Source organism: Carassius auratus, chromosome 27, assembly GCF_003368295.1.
Source record: "Carassius auratus strain Wakin chromosome 27, ASM336829v1, whole genome shotgun sequence".
In the NCBI taxonomy this organism is placed as follows: Eukaryota; Metazoa; Chordata; class Actinopteri; order Cypriniformes; family Cyprinidae; genus Carassius; species Carassius auratus.
The window spans coordinates 1,650,090-1,674,518 of NC_039269.1; the positions used below are offsets into that span (position 1 = coordinate 1,650,090).

General features: G+C 35.6%; 1 protein-coding gene across 3 annotated transcripts in view; it reads right to left on the reverse strand.

Moving 5' to 3' along the window:
* Positions 1-8,760, reverse strand: part of LOC113045032 (matrix metalloproteinase-16-like) — a 59,671-nt gene extending 50,911 nt beyond the window's left edge. For 2 of the 3 annotated variants that reach the window (XM_026205147.1, XM_026205145.1), the window contains exon 1: positions 8,267-8,732. In XM_026205147.1, the coding sequence (XP_026060932.1) occupies positions 8,267-8,377 (111 nt within the window). In that variant the 5' untranslated portion in view covers positions 8,378-8,732. Of the gene's footprint in view, positions 1-8,266 lie in introns of all 3 variants that reach the window. The other variant, XM_026205144.1, reaches the window with a different exon arrangement.
* Positions 8,761-24,429: the final 15,669 nt, after the last annotated feature.

Below are 24,429 nucleotides of genomic sequence, written 5' to 3' on the forward strand. Positions count from 1 at the left end.
CAGGTGTATGACTTACACATTTAAATATATCTATTCTACGTGTGTGTGCCTTTAAGACAGGGAAGAGGTTTTGTGAGAAATGAAGTCACCCCAGGGGACCTCTACAGGGAGAGAGAGTGTTCTGAGGTGCTTTTGGATTTGGGAACACTTAGCATGTTTGGTGCAGCTTCAAGAAAATTGAGTCCATTAAAAACCACAACCTGGATACAAGATACATTGGCTCCTTGGATGTGGATTACGTGCCAAATGAACAAAGGGCTTTGGGCCTACATGTGTATTTTGGTGAGATTGACATTTCTTTATTTTGCATATGCTGTTGTCAAAAGCACTTTAATGTTCTTATTTTTTTTATTTATTTTTTTATTTTTACCCAAGTGTCTTGCTGAAAGACACTTTGAGCTACAAGCTTTAAGTTAGAAGCCAAAATATTTAATCATTTAGCCTTTCACTCCTTATTATTTATTTTTGCTGAAAACTGTTAGCTAACTATTGTTTCTTTATTTTCTGGAAGTACTTTGTGTAAGCTGCTTGCTGTCTTCTCCCTCGTAGGCACTTTTTTCATAAGCCATTCACATGAGCCATAATTTCATATGACTAATATTTAGAAAAATTATCCCTGGAATTCCTATTTTGTAGTATTGCACACTTTTAGTCGCAAGAAATATTGGTCACTATAGCAGAATATCTATAATATAATGAAATAATATATATATGTGAATACACATCGCTTGCAAATGTTTGAATTTGTCAGAATGCACAATTATTATTATATTATTTTTTATAGTGCATAGAATAAACTGTAATTTTTAGTACAGTATGGTAGTATTCGGTTTTGAACATAACAGTGATATTTTAGTATTATTTATATACTAGTATAGCATTTATTTATACTTTAACTTGCAATTTAATTAGTATTTTTTTATTTTAATGTTAGTTTATTATTTTTTAGTCCTTTTGAGTAATTATTTAAAATATTTACATTTATCTTTAAATTATTTTTTATTAAAAAAGAAAATAATTAATTAATTAATTATTTTTAGTACTTTTTATTTAATATCAGTTAGTTGCCAAATCAGTATTTTTATATTTTACACAAACTTTACATTTTTCATAATTTTAGTTTTAGTTATAAAACTATAAAATAACAACAGTTCTAAAATAACCACACTGGAACATAGCCATTGTTGAACTCCAGAAAGGTCAACCAACATTGCACATGATGTGATTCAGGCCGTGCGGACCTGATGCTGCTCTCTGATTGCTGAACCACGCCAGTGAACTTTCAAAGCTGATGTGCTTCATGGATCACTAGCTAATAAGCCAAACAAGGCCTAATTAGCCTCATAAAAAATTCAAAGCTGAACCCCCTAAAGGCCGTCCGAGCGCTTCATTAGCAATGAAACGATGTGACCATGGCAACACATGCAGATGGAGTATAGATCACAGATAAATAAGTGACTGTTGAGTTTGGCTAGTCAAACAGAACTTCAGATTCCATCCTCTGAAATCCATTGTGCATCTTTAAGGGTTTTGACATTTGGATCGGTGGTGCTTTCAAAACCTTTTTTGTTTAAGAATCTCGACCTGCCCAACAACAGCAAAACTTGCTTAATAATAGTGTGCGTTTGGGGTGGGGCTACGTTTTGTTTTACCAATGACAGTCAAGGAAACCTGTTTGAAAACAGTCACTACTTTTTCAATTCCAAGTGAAGTTAGAACTTCAAACTTTTCCACAATATTAGAATTGATCATAACGGCTCGTTCAGAAAGATTTACAAGACTCGTGCATTTTAGTATGTGATTTAACCTTCATGCCAGCATGCATTTTAAGTTGCCAAAACTATTTTGCTGCCTCTCTCACTCTCTCTCTATATATACGTATATAATATATATGTGTGTTTCTAAGCACATAGCTTAGCTTATATTAAAAGCTGACCTTTCACACAATGGTGCTTAACTGCTGTCCGTTTTAGCTGAGCTGTGACACCAGACACATGGGATCTCTTGCATCACTTGTGCTTAAGTGAGTGTGAGTGTGTGTGGGTAAAGGCTATTGCTCTCTGGTATCAGTTTTCACACACACTTAATTATTCATCCGGATACATACCAAACCATCATATCACACATGGGATCTCCATGGCTACCCCCTCCGTCTCATGCCCTCCATCAACCGCTGCCGACTGTTTTGGCCAAATGTCAGAGAATGTCACAGTTCTCTAAGGGATCTAGCAAGCTTTTAACCTCTCAACCCAGTTCCAAAATAAAACATTTTCATTCATTCGCAGTTCATTCCCTCCAGAGAGAGCTTTGTGCTTGTTGCTACATTCAGAATAGAGTACTAGCATTATGCATATTGCTCAGTATGCAACAAATCTTATGGTATCCTAAATTGTTATTTATTATGTTGCATATTTAATTCAGTTACTGCATTCATTTTGCATTTTTATATATATATATATATATATATATATATATATATATATATATATATATTTAATAGTCAGTGTCTGTGCCATGTAGAAGTGAACTTGGCATCAGATCAGCACTGGATTGAGCTGCATGGACATTTTTACAGGTCCCTATGGTATCGACAGAAAACCCCAAAGATCTCAAGAGAGCCAATGGTGTCATGTGCGTCTGTTCAACAGCAGCAATCACCCGTGCCATTAAAGATTGAAGAGCAACAGTCTCTTTCAGCACACCAGTATTACGCCAAGGAAAACAGCAAGAGACGGCGCAAGTGAGACAAAATAGAAACAAAATAACGTCCGGAGAGAAAGAAAGCTAGAAATAGACATTGCATACAGAGAGAACCACGTATTTGGGTTGCGCTGGTGCACTTGGTTCTTGCAGGACAGATTAACAGACGGATGTGTCGTCCCCTCCACGGTGAATATCTGCTCGCCCTAAAGACCCAAACTGACATCAGAGAGACCATGTGTGAACGCAACATGCTACATGAAGCTCAGAGCACTACAATCTCACCTGGAAATGCATACGATGACACAATGTATGAACATAACGCATGCATGCATTGACGATTGGACAAACATGCAAACGCATAGGATGACATTGTGCATAAATGCAACAACTGTTAACAAATAAGAGCTAGTGAAAGGTCAACAATCTGCTAATGTCCCCAGTAGGCCTCAAGACAGAAAGCGGCACTCAGAAACACTGCAAAAGCATATAAACACAGATGGAAAGATGAAGGGAGCATTCCAATAAACATTTGAACCTCTGTTCATTCATGAGCTGCCAAAAGAAACTTTAATGTTGTACTCAGGAACAGCACAACATTCGGGCAGTAAGAAAGACAGAACTGAACCCATTCAGTTGGGCCATCATCATCAGGATGCAACCTCACTGCCTCTAGTACACATGAGTTCAAGCAAAGGGCTTATGTATTGAGTCAAAATAATGCTGCATACAGTATATACGCAAAAACAATAAAGTTTTGCAAAAGAAAATAAAGTTTTGCAAACTAAAATTAAAGTATTGAGAAAAATAAATGTGCGTATACAGTATATGCTGCATTATTTTGACTTATGGGATGGGTTGCACGTTGCATTGAGAGGCGAGCTTGAGAGAGTATGTATGTATTATTTGTGTAAGTGGCTTGTATGAATCTGACAAAACCAAAAGCATGGCTTTGAATAGTGTGATTTTGCACCTGATGCTTAGAGCAGTTTTGCTAAATATAGGCCTACTATGACCCATTCAAACCAAAAACACTGGCATACAATTAAGGCTGGGTGATATTTTGAATATATTTGAAATATTTTAGTATTAGTAATATATTTGTCAGGTTTTTTTTCAATTAATTTACATGAATCAGTTTGAATAGTCCATTTAAATGAATCGATTTGATGAATGCCAAAATGCTGGTGTATATTTAGGGCTGGGCAATATAAAGAATAGTTATGAAATATTTGAGATTAGAGTCAAGGAAGGATCGTCAGGTATGAGAACTTTAGATCAGTTTTAATCGGGCCAATTTTTCAAAGTAGCATCAGTTTCTATTCAATTCCTCTAATTGAATCAGTTAAAACTCCATTTCTATCTGTTATCTGTTAACTCGGATTCAGTGATTCATTTGCATCATCACTCAAAAGTGTTCATGGAAGTCTAACAAAGTATTTTTTTAATCCCAAAACACTGGCTAAGATAGTTATTTATATTGGGGTCAATTTGGACTACATGCATAAATGTGTGTGTGTGTGCGTGTGCGTGTGCGTGTGTGTGTGTGTGTGTATATATATATATATATATATATATATATATATATATATATATATACATGTGTGTGTATATTTGGGCTGCACAATTAATCAAATTTTGAATCGCGATTACAATTATGGATGCAACAATTTACGTAATCGTTCAAATCGTCAATTAATCGTTCAATGTCCTCTTATGTTTTTCTTCATGCTTAAGATGCATTTTTTTCTTTCTACATATATAAGGGTTTTTCCCATTATTTTAATTTTAGTTTAACATTAATATGAAACCATTCTATAATATGAAAACATTATAATATGAAGCTATTCATCAAAAAATATTGTATGTATAAGGTTTGCACATTTTACTTTTTTATAATTTAAACAAGAAACCAATCCGATGTATAGTTGACATTTGAGGCTTAATAAAAAAGCACTGAATGTGTTATGAGTGTTTTCAGCTAGTTTTTTTTCATATATAATATGGCATGCAGTTGCATCATTCAGTGTAAATTGTGATAATTGTAATTAATAATAGCGATTACAATTTCAAGGGAATAATCGACAATTATGATTTTTGTCATAATCGTGCAGCCCTAGTGTATATATATATATTACAGATTTTAAAGCTATATCACTCAGTCCTATACTTCCAGTGTATGCAGAATCATTAGCTATGGGAGTAAAAATAACATTCGCTCTTGTTTTAACAATAACATTAACAAAATGAAAGAAACTGCAACAGAAAGACAGAGGCTGAACTCTATCTGACTCCTATTCACACACACATCATGTTATATGAAGTGACAAACATCATCCAAACATGTCATTCTGGAGAGAACACACCTTTGTTGGAGAGGTGTGACAGAGCTTTATCTGTTCACAGATATGTTTTTTGTAGACTGACAGATCTGTTGCAATTTTACAGCTTGCTGCATGCGTTTTCGCAAGACGTGATGACTTAAATCTATACAACGAATTAAATAACGCCTCCATAATCCAAACGATTTATATAAATACAACTTTTTCCATTTAATAAATCTTACTTTTTAATTAAAAAATAAATCAGTTGTGTCCCCCGGGAGATAATTCCTCAGCTGGTTCTGGGAGGCCATTCTTCACCTGAAAGCCTCGTAAAGACCTCCAGAGAGCAATATGTATGGAGAGCGCGAGAACTGCCAAGAAAAGATTACATGTCCATTGTCAGCTTTTAATAATTCGGCTTTCTGAAAGACCAAATAGGTCGTCAATGGTTTCTTTTTATCACACCTCACTGCCTTTGCTGCACACTAGTTAAATCCCTCTTTTGTCCGTCTGTCACACACTATTAATAATGTCTCTCTCCAAAACACACACCCACAGAGACAGAAAGCGAGCAAGAGAGAGAGACCTTCTCGATGGAACTGAGAGTGTGTATACTGTAGGTCAGAATAGATATTGAGCCATAACACAATAAAACTAGTTTAATGTGTCTGGTTAAACAGTGTTAATCATGTGGAACTGTTAGGAAGGCAGGAAATTGAGGCGATGCTGTGGCCCAGTGACCAATCAGCTCCTGAGCTCAGTCCAACAGACTGGACAGATTCAAACCTGGACAGATTTAGGTTAAACTACTGATCTGTCAGTTAGAAAGACAGAGACTAGTCCTATCCCTTTAAAGCCAATGTATTTGTGTGCACAGGAAGCTACCAATAAAACCCTCTGCCACTGCCACACCAGCACAGCATATAAGCCAAACCGCACCAATAAACTTCAATGTTTTACATCAGAGTCCTTTTATAACATCAGACAAGTGGAAAATGAATTCTGTCTGTCTCCTTGATGCTCTTTTACCGTGGCAGATTGAATGTAGATTCACACAAGACTTTCTCAAAGAGACCGTTCACCTAAAATCAAAGATCCGCCATCCTTTACTTGCCATCATGAAGTTCCAGTCTTGTTTTGGAATGCAAAAGAAGATAATGTGAAGAATGTCGAGGTCCAAAAACATTGCACCATTGGCTTTCATTGTATGGGCAACTTTTGTGTACAGTCTATTGGTTTTAGTGAGTAAATGATGATTGCATTTTTTTTTTATTTTTCTTTAGTGAACTATCCCTAGTTTCTGCAGCAATGCCAAAGGAGAACAGTTTATTTCACTCTTAAAAATAAAGGTTCTTTATCGGCATCTATGGCTCCATGAAGAACCTTTAACATCCGTGGAAACTTTCCATTGCATTGGTTCTTTATGTTGGGAAAAAAGGTTCTACAGATTATTGAAATGCTCCAAAAATGGTTCTTTGGAGTACCAAGAATGGTTCTTCTCTAGCATGGCTTTGAACATGGCTTTTTGGAACATGGCTTTTTGGAAGCTTTATTTTAATAAACTGCCATCTATGGTTCCACAAAGAACATTTAACATCCATAGAACTTATCAAATTAACAAAATGTTCTTTATAGTGGAAATGGTTTGGGGAACTTAAAAAGTCTAGAATGCAATAAGGATGATAAGAGTACAGTATGAAGACCATTTTAATAATCTGAAGAACCCTTCTCCAGTATCCTTTTGTAGAATGGAAAGTTTCCATGGATGTTAAAGGTTCTTCATGGAACCAACTGCTGACAAAGAACCTTTATTTCTAAGAAGAAATCTAGGTCAGTCAAGTGAAGAAGTTTGGATCAAGTTGATTTGATTCATATCCTCTGTATTCTGCTTGGCTTCTCACTGAGCTGTCTCAAAATACGTCGTTATACAATGGGATGCTTAAATACATGGTGACTGGGGACTTTAAAGTACACGGTTCTGTAAAATGTCATGTAATTGCTGCTGTCCTGAGAAAGCCTCTAATCTCAAAGGGTCTAAAATAGCAGTCTTCCGAGAGACAGAAAGAATAACGGTTGTCAGGATGAAAATTGAAAGCGTCTCAAGCTATTGTTTGCTTTGCCGCAGATTTTAGGCTCCTTAAAGACATAAAGAGCATCTGACACCGCTGTCAAGCTCATAAACAGACAGTCTGCCTCTGCAACTTCATCCAGCTCTTGAGGAGAACAACTTTATCCTGAACACACTTCACTATTCCAAACAACACACACACAACTTTCTCATTTGAGCATAACTTTTGACCGGCTGTAAATTCACAGAGGACTTTTATAATGTTGGCACGTTTCAAAGGCAAAAGCTTTCTTTGCTGCTTTGCATGAAATGCCCCTGCACTTCTAATAAAAATGAAAATCTGAACTGTAACAGCATGTTTACCGTTACAATGTTTAGGCTGTAATGACAGGTTGACTTCTTTGGTTACTGGCCGGATATCAAGTCATGTCGAGTTGATTTATTCCACCCTTTGGTGAATCAGATTGTGCCAACAGAACAAAGCTCAGTGTGTGTGTGTCTGTGTGTGTGTGTCCAAAAAAGCAAGAAAAGAGAACATGCAAGCTTTTTGGACCAGAATTATAGAAGTGTATGGACTAAAGTCCTCTTTCCTCTGAAGCAACACTTATTGTCTCACATAATAAGTAATGGGTGCAACTAAACAAGCACTTCACTATGTTTTTTTAATTAATTAGTCTAGCTGTAGATTTAAGCAGCAACAGCATGTTATGAGTAAATATAATGCATGACAATAGTTATAATAGTCACAGAAGTGAATTTGCCTCACAGCATGAGTCGCATGCTGCTTTTTATTTACCAAGCAACTGCATTGTAACTTGAACACTAATTTAGACTGTGATCCCTTTTAGCGCAATACATCAGCATTTTATCATTGATTTCATTAATAAATTGCTGCATAAATCATACATCTTCGATCTAGTTGTAATCCATAATAGTATAAGCTACGTTCACCAAGTCTCAGAAATAGCAATGCAAGCCATCCATTCGCATTCTGTAGCATTGTTGTCATTTGATAAACTTTAATTTCTTGTGTTATAGAGAAATTAGACGTGCAAAGCTGGAATCGGTGAAGTGCATTATTAGTTTGCATACAAGATGGCTCAATCCAGAGCAGTTATGCGTGTGTACAGAGATGTGAGTAAATTCAACATCGTCTCTTCTGTGGATCTCTTACCTCCACACTGAATTGCTGCTCCTCACCGTCCACAGCACATAAAATCCACAGCAAGAACTGCGCGCACAAGCAATTCAACCCTCTTCTATTATGCAGTGTAAACAAAACCATAATGACCCGTATTTATTCGTTTGGGCTGCTTTTATTAATAGTCAATGAAAAAAGCAAAGAACAAAAGAAGGAATAAATCCCCCTGGTCTCAGTGGGTTGGAAACATTAGAAGCAGACAAACAGTCGTCACGTCGAGAGATAAAATAATAATGATATCATTTCACTCCGGGAGGCTCTGACCCCGTTGTTTGCTGCTTCAGAGTTCGTCTCTTCTTTGTCTCCCGGAGGCGCAGATGTGATGAGGATGATGATGCTTAGATAAGTCACATTTAGTTGTGCTGCTCCTCTTCTGCTGAGCGCGATGGACTTCGAGTTTTCAACCATACCTCTCCCTTCTGCGCATGCGCGCTGCGCTCCGCTCTCAATCCCACCTCAGCGGAGAACCCACGGAGAGCAACGTCACGGAATCCTAGATCAGAAACCCAACACCAAACTGGAGTAAATAAACAGCTACTGTACTGTACTGTAATAATAACGACAATAATAATAATAACAACTAAATTCTCAAATCTACCACCATATAGGCTATGCTATATATACTACTATGTTTCAGTAGATAACATAGGCTTGTATTTAATTTGATATAATGGAAAACATATATAGCCTAATACACACTTGCAATTTATACGGAATGGTTTTATTTACTCGTTGTTCTTTTGCATTAATGTTAATGTTAGTAAAATAGTTTAGAAACAATTAGTACAATAAAAGTTATATATATTTGCATTAGTTTAAATTAAAAAAAAATGCATAATGTTTATATTTATTTATTTATTTGTCTTACATAGCCTTCTTGGATGCGTTATAATATGCAGTGTACCGTTCATGTCCACTAGAGGGCATCTATCATGTTCTCTTACTGTATAAAAACATGGGACTTTTCAATTTCCTCACATATTTTTTATAAACGTACATCAGAGTCTTCCCTGCTATATGTTTGTTTGTTTTTTCATTTGTCAGCTGCAACAGTCAGGCTTCTCTGAATGAATAATCCAGAACCTGAACAGCAAAAACTTTGCTTGCATTACATTTGTTATTTGCCTGACACGATTTATTAACACTCTTACAAAAGTGCAAAGTGTGTGTTTCTCTCATGCAGGGAGGAGTCCAAACATATGAGCACAAAACAAGACACAGACAGCCGAGATGGGAACGCACCACTAACTGTGAAACAGCCGTTGATCGCACCCGCAGCAAAGTTTTAGGGGTTTCACTGACCAATAACAGCTTTCTACCAAAACATACTGTAGTGTACTTATTGTGAAAGGTGTGATATTAAAAACACTAACAAACACATGCTCATAACACTTTAGAATTTTAATTGGAACAGCAGAAGTTCAAAACATCATTTATTCAGGTTAAAAATGGTCAGAGTGTTTGGTGCTTTTTGATTCGCAGTAGATAATTGCTCTGCTTTCAAATCCACAAATTCTGCCAACTGGATCTATGTGTCTGTCAATGATCAGCCAATGAAGAAGAACATGACGTGCTCATCAAAAAGACCTTTGAGGTAAACTGAGAAACTCCCAGCAAGCACAACAGTGTTTTATAAACATTTATTTTAAGTTATTTGTAATAAAGTTAAACATATATATATATATATATATATATATATATATATATATATATATATATTTATATATATTTTTTTTTTACTATAAAATGATTAATATTATCCTGCATTCTTAATATTACAGATATATTTTAAGTTTTTTTAAACATAATTATATTTTATTATTAGGTATGTTTTCATTTTTTATATGTATTAATTTAGTCTGTTATTTCAGTATTATACTATTATAGCATTTTTTAATATTTTTGAATTAGGTTTTATTTTTCATTTTCAGTTGCTTGCATAATTTTTTATTAGTTTTTTAACTTAAAGGTTTTATTTTATTTTTATTTTAGTTTGAATTAAGTTCCTCAACTTTAACTGGTTTTATTTGAGTTATATTAAATATGTGTTTTAAGTTTTTTAACACACACATATATATATATATATATATATATATATATATATATATATATATATATATATATATATATATATATATATATATATATATATATATATATATATATATATATATAATGTACAGTTGAATATTTTTGTTTATATTTTTTAAGGACTGTATTATTTTAGAATTAATTATATACTATTATAGCATGTATTAATATTTTGAATTATCTTTTTGTTTTATTTTTCTTATATACTTATCTATAATATTTGTGGCTTTTACCATTCTATAATTTTTCTATATTTCTATTTAAAAACATTCTGTTAAATATGGCTTTAATTTATTTCTATTTAAATTTTAGCTTTAGTCATTTTAGCATACTTAAACTTTTATTTCAGTTAAATGTTTGTTAGTTTTCCATTTATTTATATTCGTTTTTAATATTTATATTTTGTTTTATTTGTTTTAAATATAGTGAAGTGAAGTGTAAGTGACGTGTGGCCAATATGGTGACCCATATTCGAAATTTGTGCTCTGCATTTCACCCATCCAAGTGCACACACACACACACACACACACACACACAGCAGTGCGTAGTGAACACACACCCTATTTCAATTAATAAAGCTATTTTGATTAATTTCTGTTCATAGTTTTCAATTTTAGTTAACATCAACAACACTGACTGAGACAAATAATGTTGTAATCTGACCAGGTTGCATTGTGTCATTTACAGTCTACTGTAAAATATAACATCTCACAAATGTTGCACTTTAGTCTGTTTTTGTTTAAATAGTAAGAACGTGTTACACTGACATTTTAAAACCATTTAAGGAAATATGATCAGGTAGCTATGTTTCTTCAATTGTTTTATTGTAGTTATGTTTATATTCAGTGTTTATAGAATGCTTTAAAAATGTTCTGCAACGTTACTGTACTAAAACTGCAGCCAAAATGCAAAGCTGTTGAAATGGTTCATGCTTGCTGGGCAGTTGTTGGAGAAATGAGCAGGTGCCATTATTTCAATTCTGCCATTTATCGTTGACACGTAATAATGAGGACATCCTAAAGCACTCACACATTTCAGCAACCATCTGTGCCTCTTTCTCTTTCTCTGTCCATCTCTCATTCTCTTTTTGCTGGTTCCGTTTGTAGTCAATCTTGCTCTCTTATGCTGTACTTCTGAGTGAGCGATTGAAGAATTTATGGTTCCTCTCTTCTAGCACTAGGAACTGCTGCCCCATATAACTTTCCCTCTCAATATCACTTCTAATGTTGTAATTGCATCTGCTCCCCAAATTCAGAAAGCTCCCCTTTGGCTGCCTGGTTCAAAACGTTCCTTCTGCTTTCTTTAGAGACCAGACAGAAATGCTTTGAACAGATTCAGGCTTCATTTGGCCATTTCTCCCAGGCGACCCATCACACATCTCTCCTCAGTAGATCTCTTATTATCTCTTTTTACACTACATTTTCTTAGAGGTATCTAATGTATGAAAAAAGAGATTTCTGCTAGAGCTGTGTAGACAGTCAGCATGTTTTGTTTGTTTGTTTGTTGTTTAATGATGACAGGCAGGCTTACGTTTAGAAGCATGTAATTTTGACAGAGCCTTATACAGATCCTTGAATGGCACAGACTCGCTGACAGTTATAAAATGCAGTCAGACCACTGGGTCAGACTGAGGTCAGACCTTACAGACGCCTAAGAAAGCCAGATCTTGCTCTCGGCTCCAGTATGGGTGCCTCAAACATCAGTGTACCGATAATGCCCCCCTTAAAATCACAAAACAGCCTCTGATTGTTTTTTTATTTTTCATGAAAGTCTGGTTTTAAGTCCAGATGTGGTGATGGGTCGACTCTAGAGGACAGATGGAGCATAAAATAACCTAATACCAGGAAACGTGCACAACAGCATGACAAACACGATATTTACATAATGTGATTAAACATGCAAGCGGGGTCGCACATGACAAATCAACTGCAGTCTATAGGGTGTCTGTCATCAGTCGTGTTTGTGTGGCATGTATCCATGTGTCGCTGTGCACGTGTCAGTGGGAGAGTGTGGTTTGTTGTCATGACCGCAGACGTCAAAAGACGGATGGCCAGCGTTCCGGAAACTGACACTGACTCAGTCGTTCCGGTGTTTGTGGATGTCGTCCAGGTTCCTGGACCATCTGTGTGGGGGGAAGATGGCCTCCTGCTGGGGTAAATGAGGGTAATGAGACGCATTGTCCCCGGGGCCTGTCAGGGCCCTGCTGGAGGTGTCAAAGTGGGTTTGGCCAAAATATCAAGTGTGTGCCATCGTCTAAATGTTAAATGCGTAATCGGAGCCGTTGAAAACAGGACACCGGATGAGACATATTTTCCCACTGTGGCCCAGGGGAATGACTCTGTCTGTGTTAGACAAAAGATAACGTATATTTCTCAGCCAGTTCTAGAATGCCAGAGAACTTTATTATTGATTAATGGATTGGAATGAAAGCATTTTAAATTGATTCAAAATCAAAGTTTGTAGCCGCAACAATTACATTGGGCTCAGTTTGCACATGTACTTAAGTTATAGTGTGTAATATCAGCTTTTAAGCGCATTTTGAATTATTGCATCATAAATGAGTGATGGAAATGCCTATGTATCAATCTATCTATCTATCTTGACACTGGTGTGTTTGTCCATGTCTTCTGGTATCAAATATGCATGACTGAGCCATGCGACCTGAGGGATGCCGGTTCCCGTGTGCGCACACGAGGAAGATATTTGGGGAGGTATTTCAGCTCTATTACATAAACACAGACAGGTTGCAGGATTATACGGGATTCAAGAGGCAAACCTGTCTCTGCTGGAGAGTTCCAGAGTGCCATATCTGTTTGGTGATGATTCCAACAACAATGATATAACCACAAATCCTGGCACACAATGTCACACAAGATTTTTAATAAAGAGATTCAACATAATGATGGTAGATGGTAGCTCTAATGTGGAGGGGCTTTGTGATCTCATGCTTTGAATGTTGTACATTTATTCCGTTTATTAATTACAATATTTTTTGGGCAAAAAGTGATGCAATGATGTGATGTTTCACATGTTTCATTGAGAAAAACGCTCCCCACTATTGCCTCACTTTTTGCTTCGCTGGAGTAAAAAGTGTGATAACTAGCTTTGAGTTCCCCTATTATGACCAAAGTGACAATGGATTCATTAAAAATAATGTATGACAGGTCCATTAATGTGCACAGTCTTCCCACTAATGGTGACCCTGAGGATTCTGGGACACGGCCAGATGAAACAGAATATTAAGCTATTGTTGCTCTCATGATTGAATCTCAAATGAGATTTAGAGAACCCCCAGTGATAAATTCTGCCTTTTAATACCGTCATCTACCATGCGACATTAAATGTGAGAGAGCTGATTGGAGATATCCATTGCCATTCACTCAAAACTCTAATCTGGTTATGAGTTGTGAGCAAAAGGTAATAAATGGATTGTTTGGAATGAGTAGAAAATATGATTTAAATGTTATCGCTTACCCGTCTTTCTTCCTTGTTCCCTGAAGGAGGGAATGGACATGCAATGCATACCAGGTTTTCGCTGAGGAGCTGAGTCGGAGAACCGACAGCTCAGTGGTGGTACAACAACCATGGCGACAGGATGTGATGTCTCCGTTCCCTCCTTCAGGCAGCAAGGGTTACCATACGTAACCGAGATGTTCCCTTTCAGTCGGTCACTCTTGACGAATTGGGATCCCTTCAAAAGTGCCATGGGTGCTGCCCCTTCCAGTGCCCTGTGCAACCCGCCTGCACCCCTATTAGGTGAAAGCCAGGGCTCGGAAAAAGTAGTTCCACTCACCATTGTCAAAAGCACTACCTCACTGGGTGAGATTGGATAACATTGGGAAAACGCACCAATTCCGCTTGGAACAGGGATGCTGTGGAAGCCTCATCCTTTCAGAAGGAGTTTTCAGAGGAAATACACATAAAGCATACGTTTAGGTGTATATGGAGAAATGTGAGGTGATTAAAATCCTCTTGGGAAGGCAGAAGTCTGCCGGGGAAACACATGCTCCAAGGCTATACTGTGGACTACAAATATGAGTACCGCTTAGGTCTCAATATGGAACCCAGTCTTCCATGGTTCTCACGGATTCATCATGAAGGCTTGATGCCAGACATTCCACCACGTCTAGCTGCCTAGGGTGATGGAGGATCTCAACAGGGTCTACAGTACGGACACTCTGGAGCAGTTTTAGCAAGCTGACACTAACCGGGGCCTCTCAGTGCCACTTCCTGTTTGAGGTGAGAACACAGGAGGATACCGGCTCTAGACGAAGGCTATAGAACTTAGAGAATGTGTTAGGGGTCGCCCAGCCCGCAGCTCTACAAATATCTGTCAGCGAGGCACCACAAACCAGCGCCCAGGAGGATGAAACACTTCTAGTAGAGTGAGCTTGCAACCTGAATGCGCAGGGCACACCCTGTGCCTGATAAGCCAGGGTTATGTCATCTAGAATCCAGTGAGCCATCCTTAGACTCGAGATGACATTCCTCTTCTCATTAGACATAATTCTGATTTTGGAAGTGAGATTATGCCACTTCGTTCTGCTATTGTTGTTGTTGTTGTTGTAGTATTTGTGTGTGTGCTATCAGATATATCTGAAATGGCACACATATACTCCCACTGCAGTCTGTACTCAGTCCACTGCTGCTCTCCTGACATATCTCATGCTAAAAGCTTCACCCACACTTAGCTTTGCTGTCCAGATGGGGTTTTAGTTCAGCACAAACTACATACAAACCACACAAGGAAAAGTCAGTCCTTCTTGTGCCTGGCAGGAGAGAGGTGTCTCCTGAAAGAACTTTTTTTTTTCATTATATTATAAATAAATTTTAAAGGGTTAAAGGTCAGCATGACTGCAAATTTTGTGAACATGTAGGAGTGTACAACAAGATATATAAGTCTTTATATATATATATCTTTATATATCTATCTATCTATCTATCTATCTATATATATATAGTATGAAAAAAGTGAAAAAAGTGTGAAATATTATGTGCAATATATATCACAGATAATATATAACAAATATGTATTATATTTCTATTTTTTACTACATATATTTAAATTGACAATTTAGTATTACATAAATAATAACATAAAATTATGTCTGTCAACAGAATGAATTGGGATTAATTTCAGGAATTCTGACCAGATTATAAAGCATGATAAATTTAATGTAATTCACAATTTTTTATTATATATAAATAATTAAATTGTATTTATTTATTGCTTGTTTGTAATCTTTTCTCTATATATTTTTTTTTTTTTTTTCAGAGGACCCACTAGTTTGAAAACCACTGAATTTAAGTATTGCAAATCAGTTACTTATGAGGATCAATTTGAGTAAGCATGCTGTTATGTTTCCTATAGTCTGTAGGCAGCAAAGCAGCTTACTACTGTATCTTCTGTGGGTGGTGCAAAATAGGAGGGGCCAGACTGACTCTGCTGCATCTCTAATGGGCTCTGGAGCTGGTTTGGTGCCCAGTGGAACTGGCAGGATTTGGGAGCAACAATGTCAGTGCTTTTCGCAGCGGGCTGGCTTACCACACAGCAAAAGAGTTCAGCTGGCGCACATACACACCTGAGATACACCACACAAACCTCAGATAAACCTAAACAAACATGGCCCAAAAATTAGCACTGACAGTTCGGCTCAGCCCAAAAAGATTGAGAACAGGGATGTTTGGGTAAATACAACTGGGCACTTTTATCTCAATCTTCTGCCTTGTCATTCAGCGAAATATGACCGTTGGAGGATCAAAGTCTCAGCTGTAATGAAGGAAAAAGAAACAAGATGACTTCACAAAGTTTCTTTTGTTTTATGAAACTCCAAAATCAGAACAGAATCGTAACCTGATGGACCACACGGCTTTAGCTCGAACTGATATTACAAATACTGTCTGTTGCTGAATAAATGAACACATGTATGATCACTTTTTCAAAAGGCCGTTGAAAAGCCATCATCTGAAGCAAATGCATTATTTGCAGGACTCGTGTTCCCTTGGAAAAAGAAAGCAGTGCATATGTCTTAAAAGTAATAAACACACAATAAAAACTCTCTATGATTTTAGAGAAATGGTTTATGAAATTATAATCATTTCATTGGTTGTAAAAGACGCTTCAATGTGAATTACTTCACACAAATTAAGACCAAGGTAGATGAAGGACATTTCATTTGCTCTCTATTTTGGTTTCGTTTAAAATGTAGCAGACTTACAGGTCTCTACAGAGCTGAATATATTATAAGGGACGGTTTAAGAAGATATTTTGAAGATAATCAAACAAGTGCTGGTAAGCTCTTGCTTCCATAGTATGGGGAAAAAAAGATAGAAATACTATCAATGGCTACCAGAAAATGTTTGGTTCAAAACGTGTTCAACAAAAGAAAGAAACTGATTAAATGATGTAAATGTTGACAGAATTGGGGAACTATCCATTTTATTATATAAAAAGATGAGGAGAGCTTTTTTTTTCTAAAATAAGGCTTTGACCAGAATACTCCTTTTAGGAAGTGTAGTGTTGCAAGATACAACAATGAATAACGCATCAAAAAGTTTACGTTTTCCTTATGTTGTTGTTTTTTTTCTTTTGATTTATCCAGGCTCTTATTTCTGCACCACAAACCTGAAAGCTCTTCTCATATCCGTTAAGGAAGATGGTGATCTGGTGATCATAAAGCTTAGATGTGTCCATAGAAATACAACCATTTAATTGAGCAGTTGCTGTCCTGTACCCCTGCCAGTTTCTGCAGAGACAGATAGGTGCTGCACAATTTTTCATCATTAATAAAAATACCCAGACTATCCCGTTGATGTTTTGCTCTGAGAGGATGTGAAGGTTTATGGATGCTGACTCAATTTGCAATAAAAAAAGAAATCTTAAACCATTGCCTGCAGTGCTGGTCTGATAGAGGGAAATAAATGCATATTAAACCATCTGAAAGCAAGCATGTCAACACACTTAGCTGGGGAAAATAAGGTCAACATTTCACAAGTAAGTTTATTCCTCATATGTATTTGTTTTGTTTGTTACCAAGAGTGAAGAAATGGTAGCTTAAAAGAGATTTTCAGTGTATGCAAGTGAACAGTAAGATGGTGAAAGTGTCAGGTGTTGTGGTCTGGTATAAAGCGTAGAGAGAATTCCTTGAAATTCCTAGAGCAGGTGGGGAGGATGAAAGAGAAATATTAGTGGTTTCCTCTCAATGCTGCGCATCTGTTAGCTAGTGCTGTGTGGTGTGTGCCATTGGTGGATGTCATGTGGCAACACTCAAGTGGTTTGCTGGCCCTGCCTGCTAAATGTGGAGTTTATTTGGATTCCCCTTATGTGCGCATGAGATAAAAGAGATTATATAAAAAAAAAAAAAACATTTTAGTCTTTATGTTTTACTTTAACTGCTAGAATAAAACTATGGTTGGGCATTATAAAATACAATTAATATCACAAGCCTAGTCTTTAAAACTGTTGGCCGATAACAGTATACAGTAGGTATATCATGTACCAGTGTTGTTTTGGTATAATTTGAATACTATTATACATTTTTATCAATATTAATAGTGCTTCATTAAACATATTTCAGTTAGATGTCAAAACAAAGTGTTCCTTTAGCTCAGTTGGTAGAGCATTGCGCTATGAAGTGCAAGGTTGAGGGTTTGATTGCCCGAGAACACATGATAGGTCAAAATTGATAACCTGAATGCACTGTGAAGGCGGTCGCACACCGGACGAGAAGCGTTGCGTCGCGTCGCGCCAACATGTAGGACAACTCGAGGTATCCCACACCGGACGCGCACATTCTATATGCGCGAGCTCAATTTCGCAGCAAGATGGGTGAGTTTTAACTTCATCTATTATTATTATTTTAAATATATGATTTTAATTGATAAAAGCTGAGTTTTGAACGTTAATTAATGAAAAGAATCTGTGTTATAATAAGTCTGTTATTGTTTTGTTGTGTCTGTTGTCTAGGCAACTGTGCAGCCTGACTGAAAACGTAACCAAACACTTTGTAATGTTTTATTTTAATAAGTGTACTGTATTTTAGTTTAAGTTTCAGTTTATAACATCTGGGTTTTTTAATATAAAACTATGCAGATGGCACTCTGTGGCGCAACAGAAATTTGAACAGACGCCGATTGTGTGTACACTCATAGAGAATAATGTGTTCGAATTTTAAAGACGTGGCACGCCGCGACGCGGCACTGCGCTTCTCGTCCGGTGTGCGACCCCCTTAAGTCCTTTGTATAAAAGCATCTGCTAAATGCATACATTTAAAATTCAAAAATTTATTTTTACATTTAAAACAACATTTAAAATCTTCAATAAATTTAAGTTATTTATTTAAATTAACAAAAAAGTGATTATATGTATTCAATTACTGTATTTTTTAGAAAAGTATTGCACATTACAATGAAACCTAATCAATAAGTAAACAGCAAAACTTTACAAAAGCACTCATTTGGTTAACGTTATTTAATGCATCATGAACTGTGGTATCTGTGGTGTTCATGATCGGAGATTAATATGCGTTATTAATTAGCAAAGTTTGACAGTATTCATTTTCATATCAGCCTGCCAGAAAAATGTAAATACTTCAGTCAGATGCCATTGATTCAGTAACCTCTCTAACTGAATTAATTCTATAAATGATTCATTCCAGTTTTGAACAATTTATTGAACCGACTCATTAGAGTCATTGTTAGTGAATTGGACTACACTGTTTGCGCTGTACGTTTTCCCAAATTCATCATTACTAAGAATAAAGAAAATGATTTATTTTGGTTGTTTTTCCTTTTGTTCAATTTGTACACACAATTTCGCAAGAGGGCACAAAACATTCACAAATGCTGAATGAATTATTTGCTCCATGTAGCACCATTAATCTGTTTGAATCAAAGGTTTGGTCTGTGATTTATGACAGAGAAGACCTACATGTGCTGCTGTCTCATTAGCACATATTATACCCCCTAATGAAGCAAGAACTTACAAGATGTTGCAGTGGTTCTTCCTGTTTAAACCCCGCCCATGTGTACTTGGCCCATTTACGGTCAACAGATGAATAATTAGTGCTGTTTTACATGCTGACTTAGCAAATAGGGTGAAGTTAACTGCATGCTCTGGTGTTTTTGTAGACAATTGTTGCTAATTTGTCATTTAGTTTATGCTTTTATCCAAAGCAATTACAGGGCATTTAGAGTATGCATTTTGCAGGTGTGTTCTCGGCTTAACCCATGACTTTGTGATTGTTTGCACCAGCATGCATACTTACCTGCTACATAGTATGCACAAAGTATGTCAAACACTCATTTTGTGTTATGATACATTAGCCAAATAAAGACAGCAACTTGAGATTATGAAGTACGAAATTCAGTTTTATATAGTATATTATTATATTTTCATATATATTATATTACATTTTGTTTTTAAAAATTTTAGGAATTTTGTTGCATTTATTTATTTATTTTTTATACTAGTATTTTAGGTTCATTTATGTTATTTTTTTATTAATTTCCAATTAGTAATTTTTGGGCTTCAACTTAAATTCAGTTAATAAATTGATCATTTAATTATTAATTAATATTTCATATATTTCATCTCTCTATCACACACTCTGTTTTATTTTTTTAATCTTAACTTTATTTCAATCAACAATAATGTTTTTAATAGTTTATTTTAAATTTTTAATTGTTTTTTTTATGTCTGTTTTATTATTATTATAATATATATATATATATATATATATATATATATATATATATATATATATATATATATATATATATATATATATATATATATATATATATATATATATATTGAAGTTTTAGCTTTAGTTACATTAGTACATTAAGATAATCTAAATGAAAATGTTGCCTTGGCTACTAGCTAAAATAAAGTCAGTTTAGTTATATATATATATATATATATATATATATATAACTATATATATATATATATATATATATATATATATATATATATATTAAATATATATATATATTTTTTTTATTAAAAAAATATTTATATATATATATATATATATATATATATATATATATATATATATATATATATATATATATATATATATTTTTTTTTTTTTTTTTTTTTTTTTTTTTTTTTTCAAGTAATGGTGGAACAGGTGCTTTCTTTTTTATCCCAAAGCCATACACTTCAAAAAAGGTCAATAGTGGGACACTCATGCTGTGAATGCTTAACAGGGAGTCTTGGCTGCTTCCCAATAGATGCATTTATCAGAATGACCAATAATACTGCAATAAAGTCTGCCAGACATGAGCAGACGTAGAGTTAGCATTTTCATCCAATGCTAAATGCTGGATTGGGAACTCAGTTACTAGATACTTTTACAGCAGATTAAAAGAGCCTGTTCAGTCCCGTCCGTACTAGGTTATTGACTGCTAGTGATCAGTCATCAGCTTCCAATGAAGCAAGTAGTGTTTGTGCTGGTAGACAGCTGGGCTCGGACTCAAAAGCAGTTTGGATAGACTCCATCAAGAGTGCTGAACATGTAATATCCATTTCTAAACACTACATTCCTGGAATGGAACAGATTAGCCTTGTTCTTCCCTTGTTCTTCCTCTTGGAGCAGCAGGGAATTCTGTGTTTGCAAGACTTCCGAAGCCTTCTATAAAACTAGCTTTAAAGAAAGCGATTGCACACATTTACTCTGTTAATATTGTGCGTATAATTTTGGACTCAGATTGCTATAGTTAGCACTAATAACCTGATTTAACTGTAAGCTAAAATGTACAAGCACAGCATTACAGCTAATTGACCTAAATGGAAGGCGAAAGTCCATCAGGAATAATTTGTTAAAGTCTATCGTAGATGTTTCAGAGTGCTGGCATCTGCCCAGTCCTGGGACTTTAGTCCGGATCGATTCATCTCGTTCTACGGATCTTTCATCAACGGCTGAACTCTCTCTTTTCTGCCAGCAGCTTTCCTCCCACTCCTCTGATCCTCTCCACCTCTTTCTATCATTCTCTTACCATCTGTAGCTCCTGGCACGACTCTGAATGATAATAAATAGAATTAAGACTGTTTCATTACTGTGACTTAAAGAAATAGCTCACCTAAAAATTGTAATTTAATAACCCTCATGCCATTGCAAACCAGTATGGTTTTCTTTCTGTGCAAGACCAATTTAGAAATTGTAAATAATGTATTAGTCGCCCTTTTACTTTTACAATGAATTGTAATGGACACTTTTTTTAAAAAAAAAGAAAAAAAAAAGCACCATAAAAGTATCATATGTATAGCTTTGCATCAGACAAATCTAAGTCGCAGTTCAGATCAGTGTATATCTGTCACTGAGTTGAGCTCAGTCTGGTTTGTGAATGAATCACTTGGAGTGGTTTTGTGAACGCAATAACTTGATTCATTAAATATTTGTCTTTTTTTTTTTTTTATAAAATGTTTTAATTTTTTTTTTTATGGGATTAAAAAAACATTTTTATATTTGTATATACAAATATATATAAACACATTTTATCAAAAAATGTGTGTTTATATGTATTTGTATATAAAAACACATTTTTTTTTACACACACACACACACACACACACACACACACACACACACACACACACACACACACACACACACACATATATATATATATATATATATATATATATATATATATATATTTACATGTAAAATATTCTGAAAAAAAAAATATATATATTAAAGATAAAACCTTAGGCTGAGTAGATATTGACAAAAAAATGTATAGTTTGACTTCAGAAGAAAGGGGTCCACCTGTGGAGAGGAATGTTGACTTACGCATGTGATTTTTCGGCTGGAAATGTTTTTTCTGAGAAAGTGCTGAGGGCATGTTTATAGACTGTATGGAGTATTTTGTCATGTGTGTTCCATTAGTCTATGTGTTCATGTGTATGTATGTATCTGTGGGCGACTGGGGCGAAACAGGAGGTTGAGACATAAATTCCAAGGGCACCCGACAGTGACATGCAGAAGGAAGCATCTCAGAGGCGATGGACGCTGCATGAATGCTTTTTTGGTTTTCACTGGCATGCAACGCTAGGCACGAACAGGATGGAAATCAAACCCCCTCCCCCTCCCCCATCTTCAATGAACAGGTTATGAAGGATTTGGCCGGCTTGAGGTTTCAAACACAACAGCAGAGTTTGTGGAGGAACCAGGTTGTATTTTCTGGAATCTCATTTCCCTGAGCCAGGACACACCCCATCAGCAGAGGGAAATATATTCTGGCTTCCTTCCGATATAGCTATTATCCTCTAATAGGAATACAACAGCATTTCTGCTGAACAATACTTATTTCTATAGTTATTTCTGCAAACTTAGTTATTTTTCAGCACAGGCCTAAAGGCTTTCTCTAATTACTTTGGAGGAAAAACTTGTAGTGAAAGTAGACGGGGCTGAAGGGGTCTCTGGCAGGTGTTTCAGTTTAAAACTTCAGACAGAACAATAGTATAGGATGTTTTACCCAGACAAAAGGATCTAGCATAAGGAATGGCATTTCCTTTGCTTTTCAAGGCTGGAATCAATTTAACTGCACGTACCCAGACGTCCCCAGCACAGCTCCCCCTGTTGGCTCTGAGGAAATCCCAGCTGGCATGTTTCCTCCACCTTTGCCCTGTATTCTAGGAATCTCACAGATGTCCAGTCCCAGCTGATATGTCCCTTGAGAGGAGGTTTTCATTTCCTCCTGAGGGCTGATGTTTGCTCCCACAGAATGTAAGGCGGACCTGGGAAGCTTTTGGTCAGTGCTGTAGGGTTCGCCAGGTCAGCTGTTACTGGATCAACACTGTACAGTTCCAATGAGACTCTGCATCTTCCTGATTAAAGCCACTGCTCCGCCATCTATTATTTACTCTCATTGTGTTCAAATCCCATTCAACTTTATTTGAGTTCATTTCCATAGAGTGAAAATGAATATGGTGCTGTTGAGCTCCAAAAAGCACTATCGGTCTGCACAATGCGCTTCGTTCCAAGACTCTTAAATTTCATTTGCATGATATACATTAATCTTTTCGTGGCTTGCATATGACACAGCATTCAAAAAAGTGGTGCTTACTTTAAAATAAGTTTAAATTAAAAAAAAACAAAACATGTCTCTAGACCTTATTTTTTTATCTTAAAGAAGATAATTTAATGAATGTTGGTTACCATACAGTTTCAGATACCACGGACAGTTCATACAATGGAAGTAAATGGGAACCGAAATTGTTTAGTTACCAACAATCATTAATTCATTATTAATTTCCTAAGATGAAATAAGGTCATAGAGGTTCCTCAAGTTTAAAACCATTGTAATATATTGTGTTCATAAGTTTGCAGGTTATTTTTTTATTTTTTTATTTTTTTTGTATTTATTATTATTTTAAAGAAATTAATACTTTTATTTAGCAAGACCTGATTAAATAAATCAAAAGTGACAGAAAGGACATTTTATATTTTTTTGTTTAAAAAAAAAAGTTGTTCTTCAAAACTTTCTATTCATCTAAGAGCAAAAATAAATGGTTTCCACAAGTATTAAACAACACAACTGTTCATAAAATTGACAATAAGATAAGTTTCTTGAGCAGCAATGATGCTGACAATTCAACTTTGATCACAGGAATAAATTATATATTTTTTAAATACATGCAAATATAAAATTATGAAAAATGTTACAGCATTTATTTTATTTTGTGTTGTGTTACTGTATTTTTAATCAAATAAATGCAACTCTTGTCAGCATAAGAAACATATTTCAAAAATGTTCAAGAAACTTTACAAAATTGTGAATGTGTTTTTATGTATTTATTGTCTGTTAAATCTATGTGGAGAACAATTTTGCACAAGTGGTGTTTCACCCTCATGACCCTCAGCACAATGCTACAGAAAGCAGTGGATGCGCTTGTTGGTTTATCACGTCACATCTGGTCAGGACACGGTGTAAACCTGCACAGGAAATGGAGCAAATAGAACACAGGAGCACTGGCTAGTATAACAATCCCGATGACATCACGAGTTTAATGAGCAACAGAAGGACCATGG